The sequence below is a fragment of the Alternaria arborescens genome (assembly GCF_004154835.1).
Source record: "Alternaria arborescens strain FERA 675 chromosome Unknown contig_5, whole genome shotgun sequence".
In the NCBI taxonomy this organism is placed as follows: domain Eukaryota; kingdom Fungi; phylum Ascomycota; class Dothideomycetes; order Pleosporales; family Pleosporaceae; genus Alternaria; species Alternaria arborescens.
In genome coordinates, this window is record NW_021167860.1 from 1,115,739 (window position 1) to 1,140,372 (window position 24,634).

Genomic DNA, 24,634 nt, shown 5'->3' on the forward strand with positions numbered 1-24,634 from the left:
GACAATCATCGTATACTACGCCTGATGGCTGTTTCAAAATCGCCGAATGACTTGTAGGTAATGTTATATACATACTCCATTCTTCTTCATCTCTCTCACAACAGCTCCAAATCCTGCTCAATGCTCATGTCCATGTTCATGCCCTTCTCCCTCCTTCTCATCCCATGGATGTCCCTGTCCAACGCCCTCCCAGGGATCACCCTCCCAGGTCATCCAAGTACTATGTCCCCTAACGTTCTCCGCCAACTCCCCACACCTCCTCTGTTCCCAACTCTCCTTGCCTGCCACAACAGCCCAATGTTTCTGCGCCCTCTCCGCCCAGTATCTCGCCCGATCTTCAATTCCGAAGCTACTCCATGTATATGCAAGAATTTCTTCATACTGTGGTAGCTCAGCGAAGAGTTCTTCTTGTTCCAGTTGCTCGATGAGTTTGGGGAGGAGGCCGAGGAGCTGCGGCGAGTCCTTCTCGTCAGTGGGGAGAACAGATTTCAAGGCTTTGATCTCGGAGAGGCGGTCGTTGGATTCCATCACTCCATCGTCATCTGCGGTGCATAGGGGGCAGGCGCACTGGAAGCCAAAGTTAGCCATCAGGGTCTTGACGCGGCGCCTGCGGGGACGTTTTTCGTAGCCATCTGCCATAGAATTAGTGACTACTTTGCTGATTGTGTAATTGGTGGTGACTTACAGCTTCGTGTGATCTCTTCACCGGGCTTGATGTCTCTGAGAGCGAAGACTTCGAATGAGAGGGTGTAATCGTCGAAGCGCCACAAGGTGTTTGGCCGGCACGCGTGATTGATACGCTGCGCTGGGGTTAGAGAGAACACTAATAGACAAATTATCGGTCATGACTTACAGCGGCCTCGGGAATGACTGCCAACAGCTCTGGAAGCTCATCAACCCACGGCCATTTTACACCAATGCCGTTTGTCAGAACAATGTCCTCGACGCTGCCATCTATGTTGACATCCAACGCCTTGACCATCTCCCTTGTTTCTGCCGGCAACTGCTCGACTGCTTGCTTTAATACGTGCTGTGGTCTGTCCTTGGTTTCTGCCAGCGGCCTAGCAACAAACAGCACTGGTGTCTGCACAATCAGACTCTCGCCTGGGAAAATTCCAGCGATATCCTTCTTCGCGAACAACCCTTTTCCTTTCTCGCCCGCATATTTGACTTCCCACATGCCCATATTTTCACCAACCACGCCCTCCATGCCACCAATACTCATACCAAATGTCTCCATTGTAACACTAGCCGCGACCTCTGGAGTTACTACGAGGCTGACTCCGCGACCGTTATTGTAATCGGCATTAGTGTACGTGCAGAACGTTTGAGGACCCTTTGCTCCCACGGCTTCATTTCCCTCATTTGGCATCACGACGTCAACACACGTAGGATTATGTGTCCATGGAAATGTGTCAGTCGTGGCGCCATCCTGTGCGACCGGACATATTGATGCAGGTTTGTTGATGAGTCCGTCTTGGATCGCCGGACTGCGCGCTGTGTAGAATAATTCCGCTCTAGCATTTGAAGCGCATAGAAGTGTAGAAAGGGCAACATAAGCAGGTAGATGCCGTCGCCGCGGCCATATTGCTGTAACCATCTTCCAAGCTCTTGATCTTATTGTTCCTTCTCCTCGAATGATGGACGGTGCCGAATAAAAGGAAAGTATCGAGGAAGCCAGACTTTCAACATCTTCAACGTCGGAGGAATTACTCGCGCGAAATTGGAAGCCACGTTTCACGATGGAAGGATCTCCGAAACCCCTGCTGCTGAAACATGCTGGGTGCTTGGCAGATGCATTGCGCCTGCATCTAGATTGTCTTGGAGATGCACGGAAGCCAGTGAGGTTTGGGGCTGTTACTGTTATTTGATGAATCGATGAGCCGGAAGAATGGTTGATGTGGGGAAGGCTAGCTTCGGGGCCGGTTGAATGGCGCGCGTGGGACGTGAGAACATCGTCTTCGCAGTCTGTCTGACAACACAACTTGCGTGTTGCACGAGTCGATAGTGCGATGCGTAGAAGTGACGCTTTGACACAATGGCCGTCTTCATTGTCCGCCTTAGGAGAAGCTCCATGCTTGTGTGTTGAGAGACGGTGGCCTCGGGGGGCGAGGGCAGATCAACGCAATACCACCTTGGTTGCACCTCTCTTCATTACCTAGGTCAAACAGAGAAAAGACGATTAGCACTCTATCTTCTCCAAAATCAGATGTTTTACTTCATGACTGAGCACATCCAGAATGACGTGAATAAGAATTGGCAGCAAGGTTCGGGGCAGAATGTATTCAATACACATATTCGGTAGTATTGTACCTTGGATACTTCCCAACACGTGCCTCTTAGTCATTCTAAACAATCTTCAGCCAGCTCGGCTCCTCCTGCTCAAATGATTTGAAGCCCGGAGCAGGAATATTGTCAAACAGACCACCCTTCAAGAACATTTTTGGCGAGTCGTCACCCACTAAAGATGCAATGGGGCTATCGTTTTGTTAGCAATGCTCTCCTGATGCGATATGCACAAGCAACTCACCACCCGCAGTTGCCGCAAAATTGTCGAGTAATCGAATTCCCACTCTTTGTGTCGCTGTCCTTGTAATTCTTAAGATTGTTGCTCGAGTCATTGACTGTGACCTCAGATTTGTCGAACATGTAGATAATGGATCCAGCGCATGATCCGGCACGCCGGCAGTTGGCACTTGAAGAGTTAGTCCGAGACTACGCGCGGAGACTGGAACAATGACGCCTACCAGTAGCAGATAGCGGATTGCTCTGGTAAAGCAGGAATGGAAACCTTGATGCTTCCGCAGTTGCAACGTCCCTCAGTCATCCTGAATGAGTAAAATATGGATTTAGGGTTGTGGATAGTTTGCTTCAGGGTTCTACTTCCTCAGGCTTCCGGTTGAGAAATAAGCGTTCAGCAAGGTGCGGTATCTTACTTGAATGAGAGGCCGCCGAGGGGAGCTTTAAATGAGGAGAACCCATGTAGCTTACACTGCCCGCAATAGTAAACTGCTCTGCATTTATGACGCGTGTTGTACACAGTGGGGTTTGTGGAGACAGCGGACTAGCATTAAAGAACCTCGGCAAACTAATCATACGAGTTGATTCGAGAAGTCGCGTCGTGGGATTGACCATCGCTATCCGGCACCTCGTCGTCTCTCGAACGATGTTCTGCACTGAGAGACTTTGAACGCGTTGACGATACCCGCGACGAGGCTGGCTTTTAACGGCGGATGACCTTTTGAGGTATACGATATCCTGTGGAACTCCACTAGTATTCTTACACAGCCAGTCCAGCAAAAGAGGCTTCCACGTGCCATGATTCGTAGTGATTAGTCTTGAAAAGGGTTGAGATTCGGTCCGCGCAATGAGCTGTCACTAGTCATCCGCAGTGGCCGTACGAGGTTGTGGGATATATGGCGGCCTATCCATAGCCCAACATTCTGCTCTAGGAAATGTAGAGACTAGCAACAGTCAGCGAGGCGCAGAGATCAGGGAGTATGGAAGAGATGAAGTGAGGTTGAAAAAGCAGATGTCTAATCCCCAAGGGCATCCGCATCAGGCTAGCACGCCATTCAGTCCTAACGCGGCGCCATTCCGCGTTCACGCTCTCAAACATCAACCACAATGACACAACAACACAAACACAAAGCCTGACACCAATACTACGCACGCATTATCAAACTGCACAGTACCCTAAAATGGTAGCTGAGCATCTGCGCACCTTGCAATCAGCATTCCGACTAACTGGCCGCAGACGCGCGATTCTACGGCAACCTACCTGCACATGCACTCGTCGCACCACGCCGACCTCCTCGAGCAGTTCACGAATCTCACCTCCTCGCAACTCACGCCCGAAGATATTTACGTTCCCCCACACCTACAACCTGTAAACCCTGAGGACGAGGACGACGTTGTACCAGACCAGCACGCGGCATTCGGCATACAGCGAGCAACACAGACGAAGAAGGAGCCAACATGGCGCGACTTGGGGCTCGAAGAACTGTTGCGACGGGGACCCATGGGTATTGGAAGCGGGAGTGCAAGCGGAAGTGCGGTCGCAGCTGGTGGTAGTGGGATTGTTGGACAGGGAAGAGAAGAGCCAGTTAGACTGGCGCTGGCGAGGCAGCCGGGTGCGAGGATGGGTGTTAGAGTAGGCAACGGGAGCAGTGAGAGCTCTAGAAGTGGCGGAAGCGGTGCTGCTGGGAATGGACTGCCGCGATGAGGGGAAACAGCGTACCGGATTCGGACGTTGATATCAGCGCAGGACTTTGCATCTGCTTGGGAACATGGGACACGCGCAGTGAATCCTGTGGTGTCCGTGATTTAGCTAGAGCTGTCAGGCTGATCTGTGATAGCCGTTGACATCTGGACGATTGCGCTAGCTTCACAGCCTACAACGATCGCTCTTCCACGCTACGTTGATTGGCATCTGTACGCGCACATCCAATACCGCGGGTGCTTTTGCCATGCTGTTACGCGCAGAAGACCCTAGTGCGGAACAGGCGCGGTACCAAGACTCGTTGGCGTAGAGACTCGAGATTCATATAGTGCCGGGATTCAAAATGTAAAGCAATTTGCTAATGGTCTGGAGCACTTGTAACTACAAGAACTATCATCACGTGTTACTATCAAGAATTTTGTATATGGTGGTTGAAGCCGACAAAGGATCGATGCGAGCATGTCGTTTCTCTGTACACAGTGAAAGCCTCTTCAGGTCGGTGGTTGCAGCTCTGTGGTCTATTGGCATTGTCCACAAATACCATTGTCAGACTCCCTCTAATCTGTCCGGCATCCCCGAACACCCTCCTCCACTCCTACTGCACTAATGCCCATCTGCCCTATGCGCAGGAACATCAGTCCTCGTGCGCGGTAGTAGTAGTACGCTTGTCACACGAACACGGCCTTAATCATGCACTTAACATACGCACACCAACGCCTCTCTCTGGCTTACACCTCCGTAAGCCACAGGCATCTCTTCCTGAACGAGCTTGCATATCAACGTCCGTACTGGGCCCTCTCACTTGTTACATCGACCGTGTTCGTCACCCATGCTGCTCTCGAGATCTTATACAGTCGCAGAAGAACTAGTACATCCTCAAAGCATCCTCGTACTTAGCAAGTGGTGTGTCGAAGCGCGCGACAGCCTTAACATCGGTGAGCCGCGGCTCTGCGGTTATGAGACCAATCGGGTTATGTCGCTTCATATATGCAACATCTTTGAGTAGATCATCGTCTGTGTTCTCTGTGCAGAGAGAAATGGAATCTCGATGGGTCTACGACACATAGTACAGGGACATGCTGTCGTCCGCTTGAACCCTGCGCTCAAGCAAGAGATGCAAAACACATGCCCACATGGTGTTCGAACGGCTTCGAAAGTCTGCTCGTCAAAGGTCGTCCCATATGCGCCGGGTAGTTGGCTAAGGGAATCTAGATGAGTCTCCATGCCTGAGCCGGCGCTTTGATATTCTTGACGACAGACAAAGCACATCGGTTCGTCTTTTAGCGCTTCCGTAGGTGTAGCGACGTTGAGAACGCGTTCCACAATATCTTGGTAGAGGTCAGGGATTGAGCCTATTTTTGACTGAACTTTGTAGATATACGATCGATGTAGTAGATATACTGTGTATATCGATGTTAGACGGCAGCCATAACCTGCCGCTCAGTCATCTGTCAAGTCGATACACTCAACGCCCACGGGTACATGATAATCAGCTGCCGGTCGTTTGTTTGTCATTGGAGCAAGCGGTAGAAGAGGTTGATCGTTTGTGTTCTGCAGGGGACGAGGAGACGACGTCTCGAAGTGGCGAAGCCGAGCAGCGCGGATCTCGTTGGCAGAAGGTGTCGTGATTGCTTGGACATGGTCTTTGATGCCAGATCCGGAAGACGACGTCGCAGGCTTTGGTAGATGAGCAGCAGGCGGCAGAGAACGTGACCAATTGGGTAAATCAACTGGTCCTCTTCCTATAAGACCTGCGTGGACACCCCTTGTTGCCGTTCGTGAAACGTCTGGTGGAGTGCTTTCTAATTGTCTATGGAGAGTTTGAGCAGCTCTAGATGGTAGAGCGTCGCTGTTTGTTTGGTCGAGCGACCAGGCCGGAACAGAGGTGCCTAACACATCCCTACCTGCTTCCCTCATGGCGAAAATGCTTTCATACTTACCCCGACTGGAAGATGGGAATCCAGAAGGACTCTTTGTTGGATGGATCATAACGCCTTGGTCTTGCATACTTAGGCGCAAAGCCAGCTGTAGCTCTTCATCTTCTTCGTCTGAGATATCCAACGGCTGTGCGTTTTCTATATGAGCTCGATGTGTATTGGAGACGGACATATTGCTCTCTTGACCTGGTGGCTCGGGTGAATCAAGATCAACGATATGAGACACATGCACTTGATTCAGTGCAAGTTCTTGAGGGCGAGGTTTGGCTGGTAGGGAGAGTCCATCTTCATCATCAGATTCGGACAGTTCGATGCAGTCGAGAATCTTTTGCGCTGTCGGCGTCAGGGACATATTGCGAGACCTGGCAATAGAGGTTGGTTCTTTTAACTTCTTCGGTGATGCACTGCGTGGGGCTCTAGCGGCGGAAATATCGTCCCTTTTGTTCTGGCGTTTCCGCTTAGCTGTGCTTGACACCCCGGATTCTTCCTCGGTGTCATCTGTCGGTCGCTTACGTTTAGACGTAGGCTTTTGTGCTCGAGATGGCGGATCTAGTATGTCTGCTGGAAGGACTTTACGCAGCCAGTACTCCGGAAACTCACATTCCACACGATAATCTGGGTCGAATAACGTCTCCTTATCTCCATTCCAATGACCCAATTGAGCGCCTTCAAAATCGGCTTGGCCCAGAGAAGTGACACCAAAAGGGGAAAAGGTCAGCTTGCATTCGAAAGTACGCATTGGTGGCTCATCATCAGTCTTCTTCACTCGTTGTTTCGGGAATTTGATGTGATGAATTGGCTCAAGAGGTAAAGATGGATCTCTCGTGGTCAGGCTTCGTGTCAACAGCACAGGTCCGACCCAATTCATGTACAGACGTCCCCATATGTTGAAGCGCTGGCTAGTGAGTGTGAGCAACTTCAGTTCCTGGATCGGACGAACGCAGTCAAGGCTGAGCCGTGACTTGCTGAGCAGATCTTCGTCGCTTGTGACCTTGGGGTTGTAGTACTTCTGCAAGGTTCTGAAATCCGGAAAGCCTAGTGGGATGTCGATGCTGCGCCCGCGAGCAGTTTTCTCAAGGAACATGGCCAACTCTACAGCCCAAAGACCGCACTCCATCTGATCTCGACATGCAACCAGTCGTTGGCCAAGCCCTTGCTTGACCGCCTGCAGAGCCAAAGACGGCCCACACTGGGGTAAACCTTTCACGTCGTAATCGCCGCCGACGAGCATTGCAAATAGCACTAGTCCATCTCGGTCTAGGCCATACTTCTCCTTCAAGTCGGATGCTCGTACAACGTTGGCATATTTTCCATTCTTCTTGGTGTTCTCCTTGGACCTGTCCGTGATGCCCTTTTCTTTCGCGATGCGATGGTCGCGTAGCCAGAGAGTGCAGCCAAACATGATGCAGTCGGAGTCTTGTGACCAAACAGCGTCAACCAGGCTCAGAATCTGCAGACGAGCGCACTCTGCCTCTGCCTCTCCTGGCGCTTCATGGTATGGGATCCCAAAGTATTGAAGCATCTCCTTGAGCAGACGCTGCTCTTCGAAGTTGATCCGCCCTCCTCCTCTTTTGCCTCGCTTCCAGGGTCGACCGGGGCCATCGAAGACGAATATGAGCTGGATATTCAGGGTGAGAAGGCGGCAGATACGGTAGAACATGGCTTTCTCGATGCCTTGGAAAGCATACTCATTGGAGGCTAGCCGTGTCAGCGAGGGAAAAAATGCTGCGTGTACTACTCACTCTCCCGTATGGTATACACTTGCTGCACCGTGAGGTTGTTGAAGCGCCAATCGGCCTCGTCGACAGCAATGCGGAGTGGCCTGCCATGACGCCGGTGGTGCTCTTCGGCAAGCTGCGCAACCGGTACGCTCTCTTCGTGCTTCTTGATCGTATCCCACAAGCTATGTTGATATCAGTAGAGACTCAGGTCTGATGGGGTCTAGACACGTACGCTGTGAGACCCATGACGTGGGTGTGGGGAAGACGAGGCTCGAACAGTCGGCCGTTGCACGCGTCTTAGCGCGATTGGCGTGACCGCGGGAAGGGGGTTGGCCAACGGCTGGAAATAGAAGAAAGAGGACTGTGTCATATGGCAAGTCGCAACTAATGTGTTTTGCTAGCCCGGTCGCAACAGCAGTAGAGGTAACATGGTACGCTGCAATTGACCGTCGCACAATCTCCTATCGCTTCTTCCGAATTCTGACGAACGCGAAAACACGTGGTTTGCATCTGCAGTCCGAGCGCCTTACCCATCTCAGTACTCACTTATTTTTTTTTTGGCAGTAGTCCGCCAGTCTTTTCACTTCACGTCGTCACATCGCGCGTCATGTCACAGAAGTAGTACATTGTGGCTGGCTATAGTTCACAGTCCACCTCAAACGCCCCTTCCAAATCATGCCACAGTTCACTCTCTAAGAAGACGCTCATATCGCTAACCCTATGCTGCGCACTTTTTCGTCGCTGCTTCAACGCCTCTCCCAAAATATTCGCCGCCGAAAGAGCCATGTCAGATTTTCTGCCCAAAAACCATAACGCCTTGATACAAGCATCAGCTCGTTGGAAAGCATCCTCACGATCCAGGTCAGACGGTAATAAAGTGTCTGACTCCAGTAACAAAACACCCGCCTTGGCGAATGCACGAATCAACACCACAGTCCATGGTTCCGTCAACAGTGCGCCTTCGTTAACTGCAAAATGAAATTCGCGGGACTCTGGGAACGATGCGTCTTCTCGCGGGCATGCGCAGCTCGCCAGATCGGATAATACCCGGCAGTTGTTCTCACGGAACTTTGCGATGAAAGCGGTTAGATTCCGTTGCTGTGTGGCTTCTTCGAGCCCAAGCTCTGACTCGTCTACCACTTCCATCAAGTCTGCAAGCAGAAGCGTTGCCAGGTGCCAATGGCCGGTAACACAAACGTACCACGACTGGACGCGTGGTGGGAGGCGGTCGTGGTTCTGGATGCAGTCCCGTATGAAAGGAGCGTACAGCGCATCCCAGTGGTTGCACACGTCCATCGCCGAACTAACAGCCTCTTCAACCTTCGCGCCTCGCGCGTTCCTTGTAAGGAGCGTCTGGATTCGGCAAACCCTCCTGAACAGTAACACCTTGACAGGGGCTGCATCACACAGCGCGGTTGCCGCTTCATCGAATGAGCATGGCCATCTCATGGGTACATGCTCCGGGTTCTGTTGTTGTTGTCGGGCGAACAGATACTCATCCCAGAGTCCGTCGCCTTCGTCTGTCGACGAGGGTGTTACTGCCTGTTGGACCGAGTGCTCGATTTGCATGCTTTCGCTAAGCACTACATCGCTATCTTCATCCGATACCACCAACGGTCGTTTATGCATTGCTGCTGACAGAGTGTCGAACATAACGCCCAACCAGAACAGAAGATCTACTGTTGCACGGTCCGCATCTTCAAGCCGCACGACTGACGAGCGTCGTTGCCGTGCGGAGCTGCTGCGTCGCGCTTCTCTGGACATGGTCATGCGTGATCTCAAAGAATGAATGAGCCGGAGGCCTGATTCGAGATGGACAGGTGGTCCATCAGCCTCTATTGCAAGATTCAATTTCGACATCAAGTCTGCACAGTCGTCCATATCCTGATCGGTTGCAAGCAAGGGTGTACCTTCTCTCGATACTTGCGCACAAGCGTCTGTCTCCATCAGTTCGGTCTTCGAAACAGAGTTCGGCGCATCCTGTGTTTCTTCAACTGTCTCAATCGGTCTTTGTGTCAAAGCGAAGATGATTTGTGCGAGTACCACTCGGAAAGACTCCACCTCGCCAGCTTTTTGTAGTGCGTTGCGGGCCTCATGCCATGCTGATATCTGTAACGTACGATCGAAGTCCAAGCCGGTCGGAGTACATTCGTCCTCTTCGCTATCAAAGACGCTGCTGCCACCGTCGATCGAAGTGCTATGGAACGGATACTTCGTTCTGCTTCTGGCACTGGATTGCGCCCACTGTGAAGCGAAGGAGAAAACCGCCAAGTCCAAAGCCCTAGATGCAGCGCGGTCTTCCGTCTGGGTAAGCTTGCGCCCTCTGATGGTAGATGCTAGTCTATCGAGGCGAACCACTCGGTGATAGATTCTATTCCAATCGGGTCTAGCATTCGTGGCTAGCAGAGTATCCGATTTTGCACTGTAGGGACAGGTTCTTTCTGTTACCCAGCATGCAAGTGCGTTTTCGAAACTATCATGATAGATCCTCAGCAAGCTTTCAGTCAGATACGCGTTGTTGCTCGATGAAAGAATATCGCTGGCATATGATATTACTGGGTAAGAATGCGCACCATTTGAGATTGATGCCGAGGAGCTGGAGCGACGCCTTTTTTGACCGGTACGTGCGACAGTCCCTTCCGATATGGTAGAAGGTGGTTTGCTTATGCTTATGCTACTCGTGTCTGGATAGTCTGAAGGGCTGTCGCGCTCGGGCTTGTCATCGCTAATCTCTGAAGTTGTTTTCAAGGATGAGCCTCTACCAGAGTCGCAATCGAGCAGAGTCCAGTTTTCCTCGGCAAACCCGCCAGCGAGCTCCGATTCATCTCTTGTCCCTTCTTTCTCGAATGTCTGCGACGGTTCATGAAACAGGGCGATTGTGGGATCGGCGGTGAACATAGAAGAACCGCACGGAAAATCTCCAAAAGTTACACCTAGTTCAACGGGTGGAGTATGAGCGAGAAATTCATCGTTGCTCAAATGTCGGCTCTCTTTTGACTTCGTCGTTGTGGTAGAATGCCAAGCTACATTTGGCTTCTGTGCTCGGCTGGTGGAATTGCTTCGCGTACGGCGCCTCTTTGCTGGCGGCGCAGCTGTCTGTGGTGGTTGTGAAGCTTGCGATACACGCTGTGAGCGCAGCCACTCGAAAGTGCAGCTCTTCTTCGTCTTCTCACAATTACCGCACGAAGCTAGTGGCCCGTAAACGTCTGACAGGTTAGCTGACGTCTGCGCTACCATCAAAAGGGGTGTGGCTCACCACTATAATGGAACACTGTAGGGGTTGCTCCAGATTTACTCGTTTCTAAAAGAGTGTCCTCCAGGATAGCCGCATCGCATGCCCTCTTTCCTTTACGACATTGATCGCAGCACCTGTTCTGTTTCCGACTTGTCTTAGAAGGTTTGGTGGCCGCCATCGCCGCCGAAGAGGGCGACGTCCAGGCATAATCGAGGAACGACTTAGGTTGCACGTCCACGAAGTTCATGGCTGCTGCTCGGATTGTACGGCAAAAAGAGGGAAAGACACGAGAGGTATGCTTGATGCAAAGAGACAAGTGCGTTACTGATATGCACACCCCGCGTTGCCGGCTAGGACCCACATCCCAACACAGAAATGCGGGGAAGGCTAACGCGTGGCAGGGAATTATGATGCTCAACGCAAGCTTCAGTCCTGCCCACAATTGACGATTGAGGATGCTTCACGGCTGGTTCCGTCGATCGCATGCATTCCAAACATGTGTCCCTTGTTTGCGACCGCCCAGTTCTCACCAAAAGCAGCCCTCAATATTCCATCGTAACGTTATCCCGTGAGCTCACGGGATGGTTTGTACCGGACATTCGGTCTGACCTAGGCGCTACTTCTCTCAGCTTGCAGCCTATCATGTTGTAATTGGCCCTTTGTCTGACAATCGAACTGTTCCGAAACCTTCTCCAATGCAACTTGTGTGAAACGAGCATCGGATCAGCCCATATGCAAAGCTGTGGATGGTTTCAACGTTTTCACCGCCACAAAAAGCAATTTAATTATCAGCTCAAATTGCAGCTTCATTGCACGTTTTCTAATCGTGCGCGTTCGTGGCTTATCTGTAACCCACGGACAACCTGGTAGTCTGTAGATGACAAGTGACGCTAACAACATGTGGGGGTACGATACACACTATGCTCACGAACCAATTTAGGCTTCCCTAGACCCAACATTATGGTTTCGACGCTCCATCAAGAGTATATCAAGTGAGAAAGGAAAGCGATTGCCCATGACCATGCAACTTGACGCGAGCTTGGAAATCAGAACGCTGACGATCATGTCCGTCCGACCGAATCCGACACAACTAGACGGGCCGATTGCATAAGCAATGGCTGCAAAGCCACCCAACATGACATCTGATCAAGCTCCCAGGGCTTTGTAGATCTGCGTCTCAATGTCGAACCACAACCCAAGCACCTTGGGATCGCCAAACGGCAGGATCTGACAGCATACAATTCCGCCGACTCCCTTCTCTCTATCACACCACCACCAGCAATTCGGCAGACCGGCCCAGAACCCAGTACTCTTGGACCGGCCAGTCGGACCTCCGTTAGATAACATGAATGTCAGGCCCCATCCCTGGGGTGGATTTCCTTCGACAGGATATACGTCGGAAATAGGGTTTGTGAGATCGGGCTTGGCTGCTGGAATTCCCTGGCGACCGAAGTCAGGGAATTGTGGGATCTGATTTGTGAACATGAGGTCGACTGTCTCTTTCTTCAGCAGCTGAACGCCAGTTTTTGGTGATGTGCCGTCGTTGAGCAAGGTCGCGATGATTTCTATTTGCCGTTAGCCCGCTGTGATGTTAAGGGGATATGTTTGCAACCTACGTGCATAGTCCGACGGTATCGCGAAAGCACCTGCGCCTCCACTGTTGAGTATGTCGCTTATCTCATCAGTCTTAGCTCCCAAGACCTTGAGCATGAGGTGGTCGCGCTCAACCAGACTGCCATCGTGGTTTCGCTGGTGCATATGCGCTAGCCGCTTCTTCATGTCTTCGGTGGGAAACATGGTGATGTTCTTCAATCCCAACGGCTCGAAGATATTCTTGAGACAGTAATCGTTCAGAGACAGGCCAGTCTTGCGCTCGAGAGCCAGACCGGCGAAATCAATGTTTACACCGTATTGCCATCCCTCTCCCGGTTGGAAGGTCAGCGGTTGGAGGATATCTTTAACACTGCCCGAGAATTCGTTATGGAAGCTGTCTGGCGACGAAAAGTCGCGCAGTTGTTCGTTAAAGAAGGTATAGCCGAAACCAGCTGTTCACCATAGTCAGTAAGAAGACGCTCTAGTTTGTGGCAGTCACTCATACCAGTATGCGACAGGAGCATCCTCAGCGTAATCTTCCCTTTCTTCTCTGCCAGACTACCATCCTTCTGCAGCACTTTGGTTTCCTTCAACTCCGGAACCAAAGTCTCCATCTCGTCTCCATCATCTAAATGCAGCTTTCCTTGCTCAACGAGCTGCATGCAAGCAAGCCCAGCGATCATCTTAGTGCAAGATGCGATCCAGAACACGTTGTCAAGCGTCATGTTCTCGCTGCTTGCAGCTCCTCTCTTACCAGCGGCGTGCGCGAAGAGTTCGTTGCCATCTTTTCCCACAACTACAACACTAGTTCCTGGGATAGATGTCTTGGGATCCGCGCAGGCTGTGTCGACGGACTTTTTGAGATTCTGGACGACTTCAGTGGACAGAGGCATGATTGATTGTTACAATGGTACGAATTCGAAAAAAGGCTTTATGCATTCAATGTCACGACAGCGAAGGCTCAACATGGTACCTCTAGTACACCTATATACCGGTACATCATGTGCGGCACCGGCAGTGCAATGGACCAACGGGCGTGCGGGGATAACTGGAATTCGGCGTCATGTCGGATACTGCCCCTCATGGTGTTGTCGCCTTGTTTTCAGCATGTTCCGGAGGAAGATCGTCCAAGCCTTCTATCTAAACCTTGAGATCAGTCCGTAGCCTTGAAAGTTTTCTGAGGGGGTTCTAAGCATGAGGCGAGGAATGACGATGTACTTTGTACACGCTGCCTAGGCGTGGAGTATTCCGTACAACCTTGGAAAACGTGACGGCCGCCTTGGTACTAGCGTGACTAGCGCTCAACCGAGGCATGCACAAGCACTGGGGCCTGCGCCCACAGAAAGTCACTCTCATAGAGTTCTGAATGCACAGTCTATCCTAACTGCAGTCAACATCAAACACCACGCGTGATTGCGGGATTTTTCTGCATTCGTTGAAGCTGTGTCGACTACAGGAAGATGGTAAAGCTTGGATGTTGACGTGGCAGCCCCGAAGAACGGCGCCGCCCTAGCATTACCAGACGAATTTGCGCACGTCTTTGGGTAGCCACTGGTGCTGTACCGGCTCGCAACTCGCTGGTATGAAGCTGGACAATGTATGCGCGGCATTGAGAATCGCGCTCATGTTGAAGATACCAGTAGAGAAGCGAAGCCCTTAATTACGCGACATGAAGAGGCTGGATTATGTAGGCCGCCCCTCAGGGCTTGCGGCAGTCTCATCGCGACGTTTGCTAATCGCGAGGTGATCAAACACCACAGAAATCGCGTATAGCTAGAACGAGGCTCTCTCAGAATTACAGAGCATGCATCATGCGGCTGTCACAGGTAGTACACATTGAACAAAAGATCTCTTTTTATGTTGTGCTCAAAATCCTGGTGAGCTTGACTGCGTCCGCAAGCGAAACGGCAACACAACATGCACTCTTCCTCAATCCACCGCCAGGGCGATGAAATAAATGAAAAGCTCAAAAGCAGACCAGAAAAAATTGCCCCGCCGAGATCCCCGAAGGAAGCTCGTAACAGTCCCATACCGCGCTGTGCAATGCAGACGAGACTGTTAGATGAACCCAATCTTTGAGCTGGGTCATCGCAAGAAGGTAAGTATGCCGCATTACTTTCGAGCGAAGGGCAGTATTTAAGTAAATAGGAGAGGGGCCTGTGCAGAGTGCATGTGACTTGTACACTAGGGGGAGATGATCGTTGTCTGGCGGGTGCGGAAATTGCTGCAAGGGGGCCACATCTCCACTACGTCCAGGTTACCTAAGCAACTCTGTTCCGTTTCTGCCGAAGGATCTATCGTGAAGATTCTCATCCAAAGTTTTCCCTGGCTCGTTCTTGGCCGGACGTCATCGATTGTCGACGACTGATGTCTCCAGGAAACGTTTTTCGCACGTCGGCCAAGGGTCGGCGTGTGCGATATGATCGAATACTTGGTGGATCAGATGGCGGAAATGATCGAGTATAAGTTGTGCAGTCCAACTGGGACAGGATGAGCAAATCTTGTCCCTGGAATCTCACGCAAGATGCTTTGTGGCGGTGCATTGCGAATTCCTCTTCTTGTGCTTGCGTCGTGCGTTTCGCTCGGTAGAACAGCAACGCTCTTCACAGGCGGGACAGTAATAGGCTGGGATCGCTCTGCCAACTACCTCGATGTTATTCGGAATGGCTCTGTGTTAGTTGAGAACGACACAATAACAGCGGTTTTCTCTGGATCGTACAACGGAACTCTACCAGCCGACCTGGACGTCGTCGACGCTGCCAACGACATCATCTCCACGGGCTTTATCGACACCCACCGCCATAGCTGGCAGACGGCCTTTAAGACTTTGGGCTCGAATGTCACACTGATGCGATACTTCGAGCGCTATGGCACCGATTCGCCCGCTAGTGCGCATCTTACGCCCCAGGATGTGTACATTGGCCAGCTCGTCGGGTTGTATGAGGCCTTGAACGGCGGTGTCACCACCATTCTGGACTTCCCGCATTGCACATGGTCGGCGGCTCACGCTATGGCCGCGCTCAATGCGACGCTGGAAAGTGGTGTCAGAACTGAATTCGCGTACTACTTCCAGGACTACGCGAACTTCACAGTCAATGGGCAGATTGATCTCTTCCGGGATCTAGTCGACGACGCGCGTTTCGACAGCTCGCCTACGGAGCTGGGCATCTCCTACGATGGCTTCTCCAGTTCTGACAGGAACCAAACGCGCACCATCCTTGACTTGGCGATGTTAGTATACGACCATAACAAACAAACACAAGGCTGATTCGTGATAGTGAAAAGAACGTTTCCGTAGTCACCACCCATGCGAATGGCGGCGTCTATGGCGCCCCAAACTTTCCTGAGGTCTTGGACGGATTCGACTTCCTCAATCAATCTATTCCCATCGTCTTCGCACATGCCAGCTATCACAGTGCAACAGATGCGCAACTGCTGCGTCAGTACAACCACTACATCTCCACCACCCCAGAGTCGGAGATGCATTACGGTCACCTACATCCCAACAGCCATCTCACTCTAGACCAGGAGGCATTGGGTATCGACACGCATTTTACCTTCTCATCAGATATCCTGCCGCAGGCACGATTGTGGCTCCAGAGCGTCAGGAAGATCTTCTACCGCGAAGTTGTTGATCGCCGCCGCCTTCCCGCCGAGAACCCCATGTCCGCCAACCAGGCCTTCCTTCTAGCGACTCGTAACGGAGCACTCGCATTGCGACGATCGGACATTGGTGTTTTGGCGCCAGGAGCTAAAGCAGATCTTCTGGTGTGGAATGGCCGCGCTCCTAGTGTTCTTGGCTGGGCCGACCCAATCGCTGCGATCATGCTACATGCGAACGTGGGAGATATCAAGCATGTCATGATCGATGGAAAGTTCAAGAAGCGAGACGGACAGCTGACTGTACCTGGGTACACGGCGCTGCAAGAGCGTTTTTTGGAGAGTGCGAAGAGAATTCAAGATATCTGGAGGCAGATGCCACTACCAATTACAGAAGGTGAGGCGGAAAATGGGGTGCCTTTCGAGAAGCCGATGATGGCGGATGTCGAGAGAGGCGAGGGAACTGGGTATGGTCCTCTGTACGTCTAGTTAGAGTCTGGGATGCGCGCTACTGATAGATAAACACTGGTAATTTTAATAGACAATAAAGCATGAACGTGAGAAAACACTCTTCCCCACCATTGCCATCCAGGACTCTGCCTCAAATCTTCCTGTTTTCCACACGAACCCACTTCTCCACACCTCATACTTCCCCCTTGTCTTCCTCCAGCGCGAGCTTCTCCTTCTCCCTACCCGCACTACCACCATCGCCCTCCCTCTTAACATGCTTCTTTTCCCTGGTATCTGCGCCCAGCCAAAGCAAGTCGGGCCTGGAGTAATGGCCCACAGCGTCCGCGAATAGTCTTATGCTAATTAACTCATCCATGTCTAAATCGGCAAACACGAAACCCTCTGCATCCATACCAAGAGGCTCTGTCATCCTCCGCCCGTCGGGCCCATACACAGCCGAGTCGCCACCGCCAATGTGGCCGAAGAGCGGATTGCCTTCGACACGGTGGGCGGTGATGCCAGCAGTCGAGATGGTAGGATGGCAACATAAGACGAAAGTCGAAGCTTCTATGGCGTGGACGCGAGAAAGAGCACTAGCGCCTTGAAAGAGGAGATCGGTTAGTTCTTCCATACGAGACAAGTGAGAAGGGTGTAAGAGAGGGAAAAATTGGCTAAGGGAAAAGAGTCTTGGAACCGAGAAAATGGAATAGCGGCTTATGTGTTGGTAACAAGGCTATCATACATACCTTCAGAACTCATACCCCAGGCCACCTTATTTTCAACCCCTTTCTCCGCTAAATGCATAGGCGGCCACGCCGCAACATGGATCTCCTCATGCTGGCTATTCGTGTGATACTTAAGAAGCGGTTGCATGTGCTCCCAACAATTCAGTCCACCGACTCGTCCGATGCCCTCGACCTCTACCACGTTGTTGAGACTGGTACCGTCGCCGTCCCCATACACGGTGCGCTCCATATGCGTGGGTTTGATTTTGCGTCGCTTCATCACGATGGTACCCGAGGCGTTGATGATGCATTGCGCTATGTATAGACTGTTGTGGTCGTTTTCGCTGAAACCGAGGACTACGGCGATACGAGCTGTGCGGGCTGCAGTGCAAATCCTAGCCATCTCGGGGGAGTCATACGATAGGGAGTTTTTGACGTACTTGGTCCCGAGCTCTACATCCATGGGACGCTGCCTGTGTTATTTCCTCATGTTAGTAAACCGCAAACGTATTGATGTGTATTTGAGCCATCGCTGTTGCTGCTGCTGTCCAGCATATCTAACCTCATGGATGTGACAGAAGAAGACAAAAACTGAGAAGGCAAACAAGAATACACACCAGATCCAGGCCGGATATCCTGGAATCCAAACCTCAGGAAAAACAACTAATTTCGCATCTTCCCTTGCTGCCTCGGCGATCAATTTGCAAGTCTTGTCTACCGTAGCTGTGAGATCGAACCACACAGGTTCATGTTGCGTGACTGCGACTTTGACAATCGAAGACTTCGACATCTTTTCTGTTCGGTCGAGGTTAGAAGCTGCTTAGTTGACACGAATAGAGGGGACGACTTCAAGTTATCCACAAGGAATATGACAGCGCAACTGATTACACGGCATCTGGACCTGCATAAATAGCCAAATGGAAGACACTAACACGAATCCATGCTGACGCGGGGTAAAAGAAAGGGCGGATCAGGACGATAGTGAGAGTAAGAACGAGGGAAGACATGCACGTGTGGATCGCTTTTCAAAATAGCTCAAACAAGGTACGATAGGGGAGATCTCGGGAGAGGACAATGTTGTAACGACGGGTCTGGTTCCGAGATAGTCGGAGAGATAGGTTCCCACGATAGGCTGCAAAGCGCGGGGTACGCTTGAAGTTACTCGAATACAGCGTTGTGATCGATCGGCTTGCTAGCATTTGTCATGTTGAGATGCGGACCGCGGAGTTGCGCCTCTTCGAATCGTTGTCTGTTTCATTAGAGCTAGAGCTTTAGGTTGTTCGTTCGCTATCGTTATCTTGTAATGTCCTTTTCGAAACTTGCCGACTTGGCATCTTTCTCGATTAGATGCCGACGAAATCACGCGAGACGGCAGTTCGGCATTATTCCGCACCTGTTCCACGAAGACATCGGTACGCAATGGAGTATTTCCGCACGTTCTAACATCCCGCCATGGAAGCAGTAAATGGGAAGAACGAGATTCTTCTCGATGGATGATCTACGCATAAAGTGCAAATTTCGATATCGGGGAAATGGTAGATAGCATTTATGCCATCAACCAAGCTGATTTGGTTTGATCCAGTGGTTGTGGTGAGTACAAAGGCACAACGTGAGAGTGCCATAAGTGGGATCGGAGAACCGGTTTGTGTGAGAGTGCTGGTATTATTATTATGGGCTCAACTCACAGGCAATCCCAGAAACATTATATTTTCAGACAACACTCCACTAGTAAGCATAGGTATCGTGTGCGAACACGCCGCTCCAGGCTCATTAAGTCTTTGGGACGGCAGAAACAGCCAGACAGGTGCAGTGCAGAACGCTGTTTTCAATGCAGTTTTCAAGTACGCTTTTGGCGCCTACGGGTAAGCTGTTGAATGTAAAGTTCAATGAAGTGTACCATTCAACCTCCTAATATACTGTACCTTCAATCCATATCTTCTCGGTAAATGCTGGTATCACAATGGCACGGAAGGTACAACATGGTGTGTTCTTCTGGCCAGGGCAGCTGTCATATCTCAACTACCGAAAGACGCCATGGGAAACATGTGAATGTTTGCCATGATAGAACTTTTCGACAGCGTGTTCTGCGTTCTTACCATCGCGTTGCTACAAAGGTAAGTATAGTAACGGAGACCGACAAAGCTGGATAGGGGCGGTAGCATTGCTTTTGTTACTAGCGAAATCGACGAATAAGGCTGAACTCGCCAAGGACGCCATGCTCCGATCGCTCGTCGTATCATAATGGAATATTCTTACTGACTTCCTGACCTATGTAGAGCTGATTGGTTCTGGGTCTCCAATGCTTGCTAGCCCTAGAGAATCGGCTTCTCATTCGTGATCGACCTAGAGCTGCAGTGTAGTTGCTCGCCGGAGATAGTAAGAATTGGCGAAAGGCGCCTCTAGATGACAGCCTTCTCCGTTATCATATGACAAGTTCAAATACCGTATCTTGATGTGGTCGGTACATCTTCACGAAGCCCCAAAGCGTTTCACATCCTTCTTCTTCGAACTTATCCTTCTATGCACACGTTATAATTAGTGGCCCATGATGGTTATTTTCAGCCATCGAGCAATACTCCTCCACTCATTATGTTTCATTATCTGCCTCTCCATCGTGGTAGCAGAAACTTACACCAACGCAGCATGCAACGCCGTTGAAGCCACGATGGGCTCATGCGCGCAGCGCTGGGATAGTATCCGCACCGAATGCACCAATTCTGTAACCACAAATACCATTTGGCCTGGGCCGTGCGAATGCTCTTACTATGCCAACGATCTGCCTTGTTTTGACGAGCAGGCGGCATGCGCGAACCAAGTTTGGACACAGCTACCGCAGTGGTTTCGAGACGGTGTTACAAGCTGTTTGATGAAGGATGAGAGCTATACTATAAGAGCGCAACTTGGTTCGGTGGAAAATCCGTTTTCGACGACAGGTATTGCGGGCAATGTCACTCGGGCTACAGCAGCACAGACCGGTAGAATGATTTCGAGTCCCACGGTGAGCTCTACGACAGGTAGTTTCAATGTGCCCTCAGCTACGACGAACAGCCACAGTACGATATACACACCTCTTTCAACGAGTGCAACAGTTTCAGGCATTCAGAGAGCGTCCTCTAGTGGCTTTTCGGCTGGCAGCAAAGCCGGAATCGGAGTCGGTATCACTATCGGAATCCTCACCACCATCGCTCTCGCCGTATGGCTTGTTAAGAGGAGACGGAGATCACTTTCGGACGAAGCCACCGAGACTGAGTCTGGAACTGCAGAGCTGCATAACAACGATGTGAAGATATATGAGACCGAGGTTGAAACGTACTCAAAGCACGAATTAGATGCTGGCTCAAGGCCCGAATTAGATGGAAATCCGCGAAGCGAGCTTGATGGAGGTGCAACGAGGGAGATACCAGGAATTCATGCGCTTCATGAAGTAGACGGACAGGCGATGGACGGACCAGGTGGAAGATTTACGGAAAGACAGGATTAGTAGGTTGGCTGAGAGCCGTTGCCAAAGGTGCCTGAACATGTGGTCGTCGGCTGTGATTCCTTTGTATATCATGGCAATAAACCCTCAGAATAAGATATTATCCGAAGAAGGCGTTCTTGGTTGTTGCATCCAAGCTTATCTGGAAGGCATGTTGAAATCTTAGTCGTCGGAAAAAAGGCGATCGTCGGGTGAAGTGACAAGAAGAATGGCAAAAACATATAATTGTAGGGGTTCGATAGTAGTCATCCACCCAACTACTGATCAGGCGCATCGAAACATGTTACATGTCCGATAGTATTCAGTGTATCTAAAGATATTCTTACGTCTTGCTCGACTGACCCGAATGGAAACGTTTGAACCCCTCGGATCAGGCAGTCTACTCAGAACTAGGTGCACTGGGCGAAATCTCCAGCACCTTGGCCGTCTGCATTGTCTTGGTGGTACACAGTGAAGCAGTACGTGAACTGATTGTTGTTCCTACGAGCGAAGACGACCTGCAGCATGATAAGTTCAAGAAGTATATAGGTAGGATGAGCATTGTAGTACTTACTCGATCTGGTCCTGCGATATCGGATATTGTACCTGTCCACCAGAGGCCGAGGGTGGACCTTGCTAGATTGATTTCGTACGCTAATACGAGCTATACGGTCTTTGGAGGTAGCTGGAATTTCTCCTTCTATAGAAATCGGGCTAATGCTTACCTAGGTAATGATCTAAAGCTTATCTGACAACCGGAACGAAGAGCTGTAGTGACTGAGAGAGCTTACGGAACGCAAAACATGTAACCAACATTCACTTCTTTAGCTCAATATCATCGCTTACAAAATTCGGCGCGTAATACGCTCATTTCATTAGCTATCTCAGTAAATGCGATATGCATCTTACGTCTCACCATTTGCAAAGTTGAGTTGTCGGACGGAACAGTGGAGTCGTACGCGCTCGGAACTTTCCTGATGCACTATACATGTACTAACTATGCTGAGATCTGGTATGAAGTGTTGATTTCAAGGCGTTCATGTTTAGAGGCAGTTGCCTCGGCCTCGGGTCTGATCTTTCGTATTACCCTGCCGTAGCCCTGCACCGAGGTACTTCAGGTTGCAGCTTAGGAATAACACCAACATAGACTTCCTCCTTTCACACATAGAAGGAACAGGCTTGGTTCTTGACGCTGATTACGTTCGTCGTATTGGTCTAGTACGACTAGGTGACCCGACTCGGACGACACCTGGGACCGAGCCACAGCAATATCGGGCAAGAAGGACTCAAGATCTCCCAAGTCCATCGAGGATATCGACATACCAGGCAAAAAGAGATTAAGAAAGAAGAAGATTAGTTAAAGGAGGCACGCGAGGCTACAAAGAGTAAGAGAAAGGATATAGAATTAGTAGTTAGAGTTTTGAAGTAATAGAACCTAGCAGACGCAGAAAGTTAGAGGTTTCTACGCGCTTACTTAGCAAGAAGACAGCAAAGGTAGAAGAGGTAGGTAGAGAAAGAGATAAGGTTCTTAGGTAGTGAGAAGAACGCTAGAGTTAAAGCTAGAGAGGGCGGTAGAAAATAGACAAATCGGAGTTGATGCAATTAGTGATTTGGGTTGTTTTGCAGATATATTGACTGGCGTTCCCAAGGTATGTTTAATTCCACTGTGTATAAGCTAGCATCCGGTCAGGAAACGTCAGGCTGGAGACATCTGGTACGGCGAAAGACGTGGAAAGGTTTACATCCACAGCAGCTGGAGGATGTAGCAAAAAAAAGATGGACATTGGCTTATTTATATGTGCAAAAACAAAAAACAAAACATACAACAGCGGGGATTCGCTAGTGGTCACCCACCTAACTACTAATCCGCCGGTACACTGCTTGTATATGGCTGAGCGGACGGGAAGCCTAATTTTCAGTGTCCTATGGTCGTATGTGCAAGAAAGGGAAATTCTTTTGAATATAGAATTAGTATAGACAAGCTTCTGGTAACGAGCAGCGATTGTTGGACATATCCGAGCTTGGCCAGCACTTTCCACTATTGTCCCCTTCTCTTATCTTCACGATCTCAGGCATAGTGTCATGTAAGACGATGTTTGGAAAGCTGTAAAGTGGTGGTGGTAGGCGCGGTGTGGCGAAGGTTTGTAGAGTGCGGAGTGCGAATCGGTTTGGTGACGTAGTGGACGTCATACTATGCAGTTACCCGAATGAACATACTCGTCTGAATGCACAGTTGATGTTGTGAGCTAGTGTGTGAGCACGGGAGACAGTGTAAGATGACACGTGTTGTATACCCATAGTCAACGACGCAAAAGACGACTGCGGCACAGCCGAGAGGCGTCATCTCGACGTGCTGGTATTATTACGTCGGCCCTTGAAACCAAACATCCTAGACACGACACCATATTTTCATGGACCACAGCGATTTTGTCGTAGTATGCAAGATACATCGCCATGGACGATACGAAGACAGTGACGCCGGGTAGGCGCGATGCACGCAGAGCGTGTCGCGTGCGTATGCAGGTGCAACGCATATGATCGCCGCCGCTAGGCACCAACGCCACGATATCGCACCCTTGCCACTTTTCCACGATCTAGGCCAGCACCGCCACACCTCTCACTGCTATTCTTGTCATCTTCCATCCGGTTTCCATACCATACCATCTCCATCCTTCCGCCCTTCCGCCCACTCAGCTGCCTACCAGCGGTAAAACACGGCACATCAGGCATCAAGACGCGTAACATGTCCCACTGAACGCGCTAACACGCTGTCACATGCTTCATCAGGCGTCCAATCAAGCTACGGCAACGACGTTGTTGGGCAGTCGGGTGGGAGTCATTCTTCGTTTCCGATTTTGAAAGCTCCAGCGAGACATGGCCACAATATTTTTGTTGGGTCGGAACGTGGGCGAGATGGCAAACAGGTATTGGGTGATTTCCGTTGGCTCCGTTCGGAGTCCGTCGGGTCACCAATTGAAGAAGGCAACATGATGAGAAATGCCGACGAGACAATAAGCCGGACACTGCGGATTAGGAGGTGAAGAAGTCTGCAACGGGTATCGATGACGCCATATTATACCTAGATAATGTCGCCATGTACAGTCGTATCTCGTACTCGGATACCATGCCCATCACGGGCATTATAGCGGCGCGGTTGCCTGGGCATATGCGAACGTCTGTCTAGGCAGCCAGTGCACGCGCCCTTTTGTTACCAAGGTTCGCGGCTAAGGCAAACTCACTAGACACGACATACGGGAACGCGCTGCGCACAAGGCTAGAGTGTACATCGTTATTGGGGGCGGAAAGCCAAAATCAACAACAACTTCACGCAATGAAAGACCGCGTCATGTAGAATGCTACAACCGGAAGCAGTAGGTATGTGGTTCATTCTCTGATTATGAGTGGCATATTCTATCTACTCTTCTCCGGTCTGAGTGAGGTATCATCCATAACTTCCTCCATGTCCTTCTCCTATCCACACCATCGCAATCTTTGGTATCATAGGTTTCGCAGATGAGCATGTACCAGCCATGCTCAGAGTGCGCATATAGTAAAGGAAACATTACAGTTTAGAGTGATACAGGAAAAACGCTCCAGTAATATGTACAGTGAGCGACAAGTTATGAACCTGAGAATGAGGCAACGAAAGTGCGCCGCAAAGATGCACCTAATGACCTCAACATGAACAGTGCGA

General features: G+C 50.6%; 10 protein-coding genes across 10 annotated transcripts; 3 read left to right on the top strand and 7 right to left on the bottom strand.

Annotated features, from left to right (window-relative positions):
* Positions 1-117: 117 nt before the first annotated feature.
* On the bottom strand, positions 118-1,372 carry AA0111_g3072 (hypothetical protein; the record flags this gene model as incomplete). Its single annotated transcript, XM_028648915.1, has 3 exons — positions 118-632; positions 686-800; positions 854-1,372. 3 exons carry the CDS (start codon positions 1,370-1,372, stop codon positions 118-120), a joined length of 1,149 nt encoding a protein of 382 aa, XP_028509617.1.
* Positions 1,373-2,348: 976 nt separating this feature from the next.
* Positions 2,349-2,827, bottom strand: AA0111_g3073 (hypothetical protein; the record flags this gene model as incomplete). The annotated part of the gene is made up of 3 exons (XM_028648916.1): positions 2,349-2,478; positions 2,531-2,695; positions 2,748-2,827. 3 exons carry the CDS (start codon positions 2,825-2,827, stop codon positions 2,349-2,351), a joined length of 375 nt encoding a protein of 124 aa, XP_028509618.1.
* Positions 2,828-3,701: 874 nt separating this feature from the next.
* Positions 3,702-4,225, top strand: AA0111_g3074 (hypothetical protein; the record flags this gene model as incomplete). The annotated part of the gene is made up of 2 exons (XM_028648917.1): positions 3,702-3,704; positions 3,758-4,225. 2 exons carry the CDS (start codon positions 3,702-3,704, stop codon positions 4,223-4,225), a joined length of 471 nt encoding a protein of 156 aa, XP_028509615.1.
* A 1,437-nt stretch (positions 4,226-5,662) lies between these two features.
* Positions 5,663-8,126, bottom strand: AA0111_g3075 (hypothetical protein; the record flags this gene model as incomplete). Its single annotated transcript, XM_028648918.1, has 3 exons — positions 5,663-7,857; positions 7,902-8,062; positions 8,113-8,126. The coding sequence occupies 3 exons, from the start codon at positions 8,124-8,126 to the stop codon at positions 5,663-5,665; spliced, it is 2,370 nt and encodes a 789-aa protein (XP_028509616.1).
* Positions 8,127-8,516: 390 nt separating this feature from the next.
* AA0111_g3076 (hypothetical protein) lies at positions 8,517-10,778 on the bottom strand (the record flags this gene model as incomplete). The annotated part of the gene is made up of 1 exon (XM_028648919.1): positions 8,517-10,778. The coding sequence occupies one exon, from the start codon at positions 10,776-10,778 to the stop codon at positions 8,517-8,519; it is 2,262 nt and encodes a 753-aa protein (XP_028509613.1).
* A 1,483-nt stretch (positions 10,779-12,261) lies between these two features.
* Positions 12,262-13,601, bottom strand: AA0111_g3077 (hypothetical protein; the record flags this gene model as incomplete). The annotated part of the gene is made up of 3 exons (XM_028648920.1): positions 12,262-12,680; positions 12,732-13,160; positions 13,214-13,601. 3 exons carry the CDS (start codon positions 13,599-13,601, stop codon positions 12,262-12,264), a joined length of 1,236 nt encoding a protein of 411 aa, XP_028509614.1.
* Positions 13,602-15,232: 1,631 nt separating this feature from the next.
* On the top strand, positions 15,233-16,797 carry AA0111_g3078 (hypothetical protein; the record flags this gene model as incomplete). The annotated part of the gene is made up of 2 exons (XM_028648921.1): positions 15,233-15,939; positions 15,987-16,797. The coding sequence occupies 2 exons, from the start codon at positions 15,233-15,235 to the stop codon at positions 16,795-16,797; spliced, it is 1,518 nt and encodes a 505-aa protein (XP_028509621.1).
* A 154-nt stretch (positions 16,798-16,951) lies between these two features.
* AA0111_g3079 (hypothetical protein) lies at positions 16,952-17,946 on the bottom strand (the record flags this gene model as incomplete). Its single annotated transcript, XM_028648922.1, has 2 exons — positions 16,952-17,358; positions 17,505-17,946. The coding sequence occupies 2 exons, from the start codon at positions 17,944-17,946 to the stop codon at positions 16,952-16,954; spliced, it is 849 nt and encodes a 282-aa protein (XP_028509622.1).
* Positions 17,947-20,463: 2,517 nt separating this feature from the next.
* Positions 20,464-20,964, top strand: AA0111_g3080 (hypothetical protein; the record flags this gene model as incomplete). Its single annotated transcript, XM_028648924.1, has 1 exon — positions 20,464-20,964. The coding sequence occupies one exon, from the start codon at positions 20,464-20,466 to the stop codon at positions 20,962-20,964; it is 501 nt and encodes a 166-aa protein (XP_028509482.1).
* A 386-nt stretch (positions 20,965-21,350) lies between these two features.
* AA0111_g3081 (hypothetical protein) lies at positions 21,351-21,467 on the bottom strand (the record flags this gene model as incomplete). Its single annotated transcript, XM_028648925.1, has 1 exon — positions 21,351-21,467. The coding sequence occupies one exon, from the start codon at positions 21,465-21,467 to the stop codon at positions 21,351-21,353; it is 117 nt and encodes a 38-aa protein (XP_028509481.1).
* Between the last annotated feature and the right edge of the window lie 3,167 nt (positions 21,468-24,634).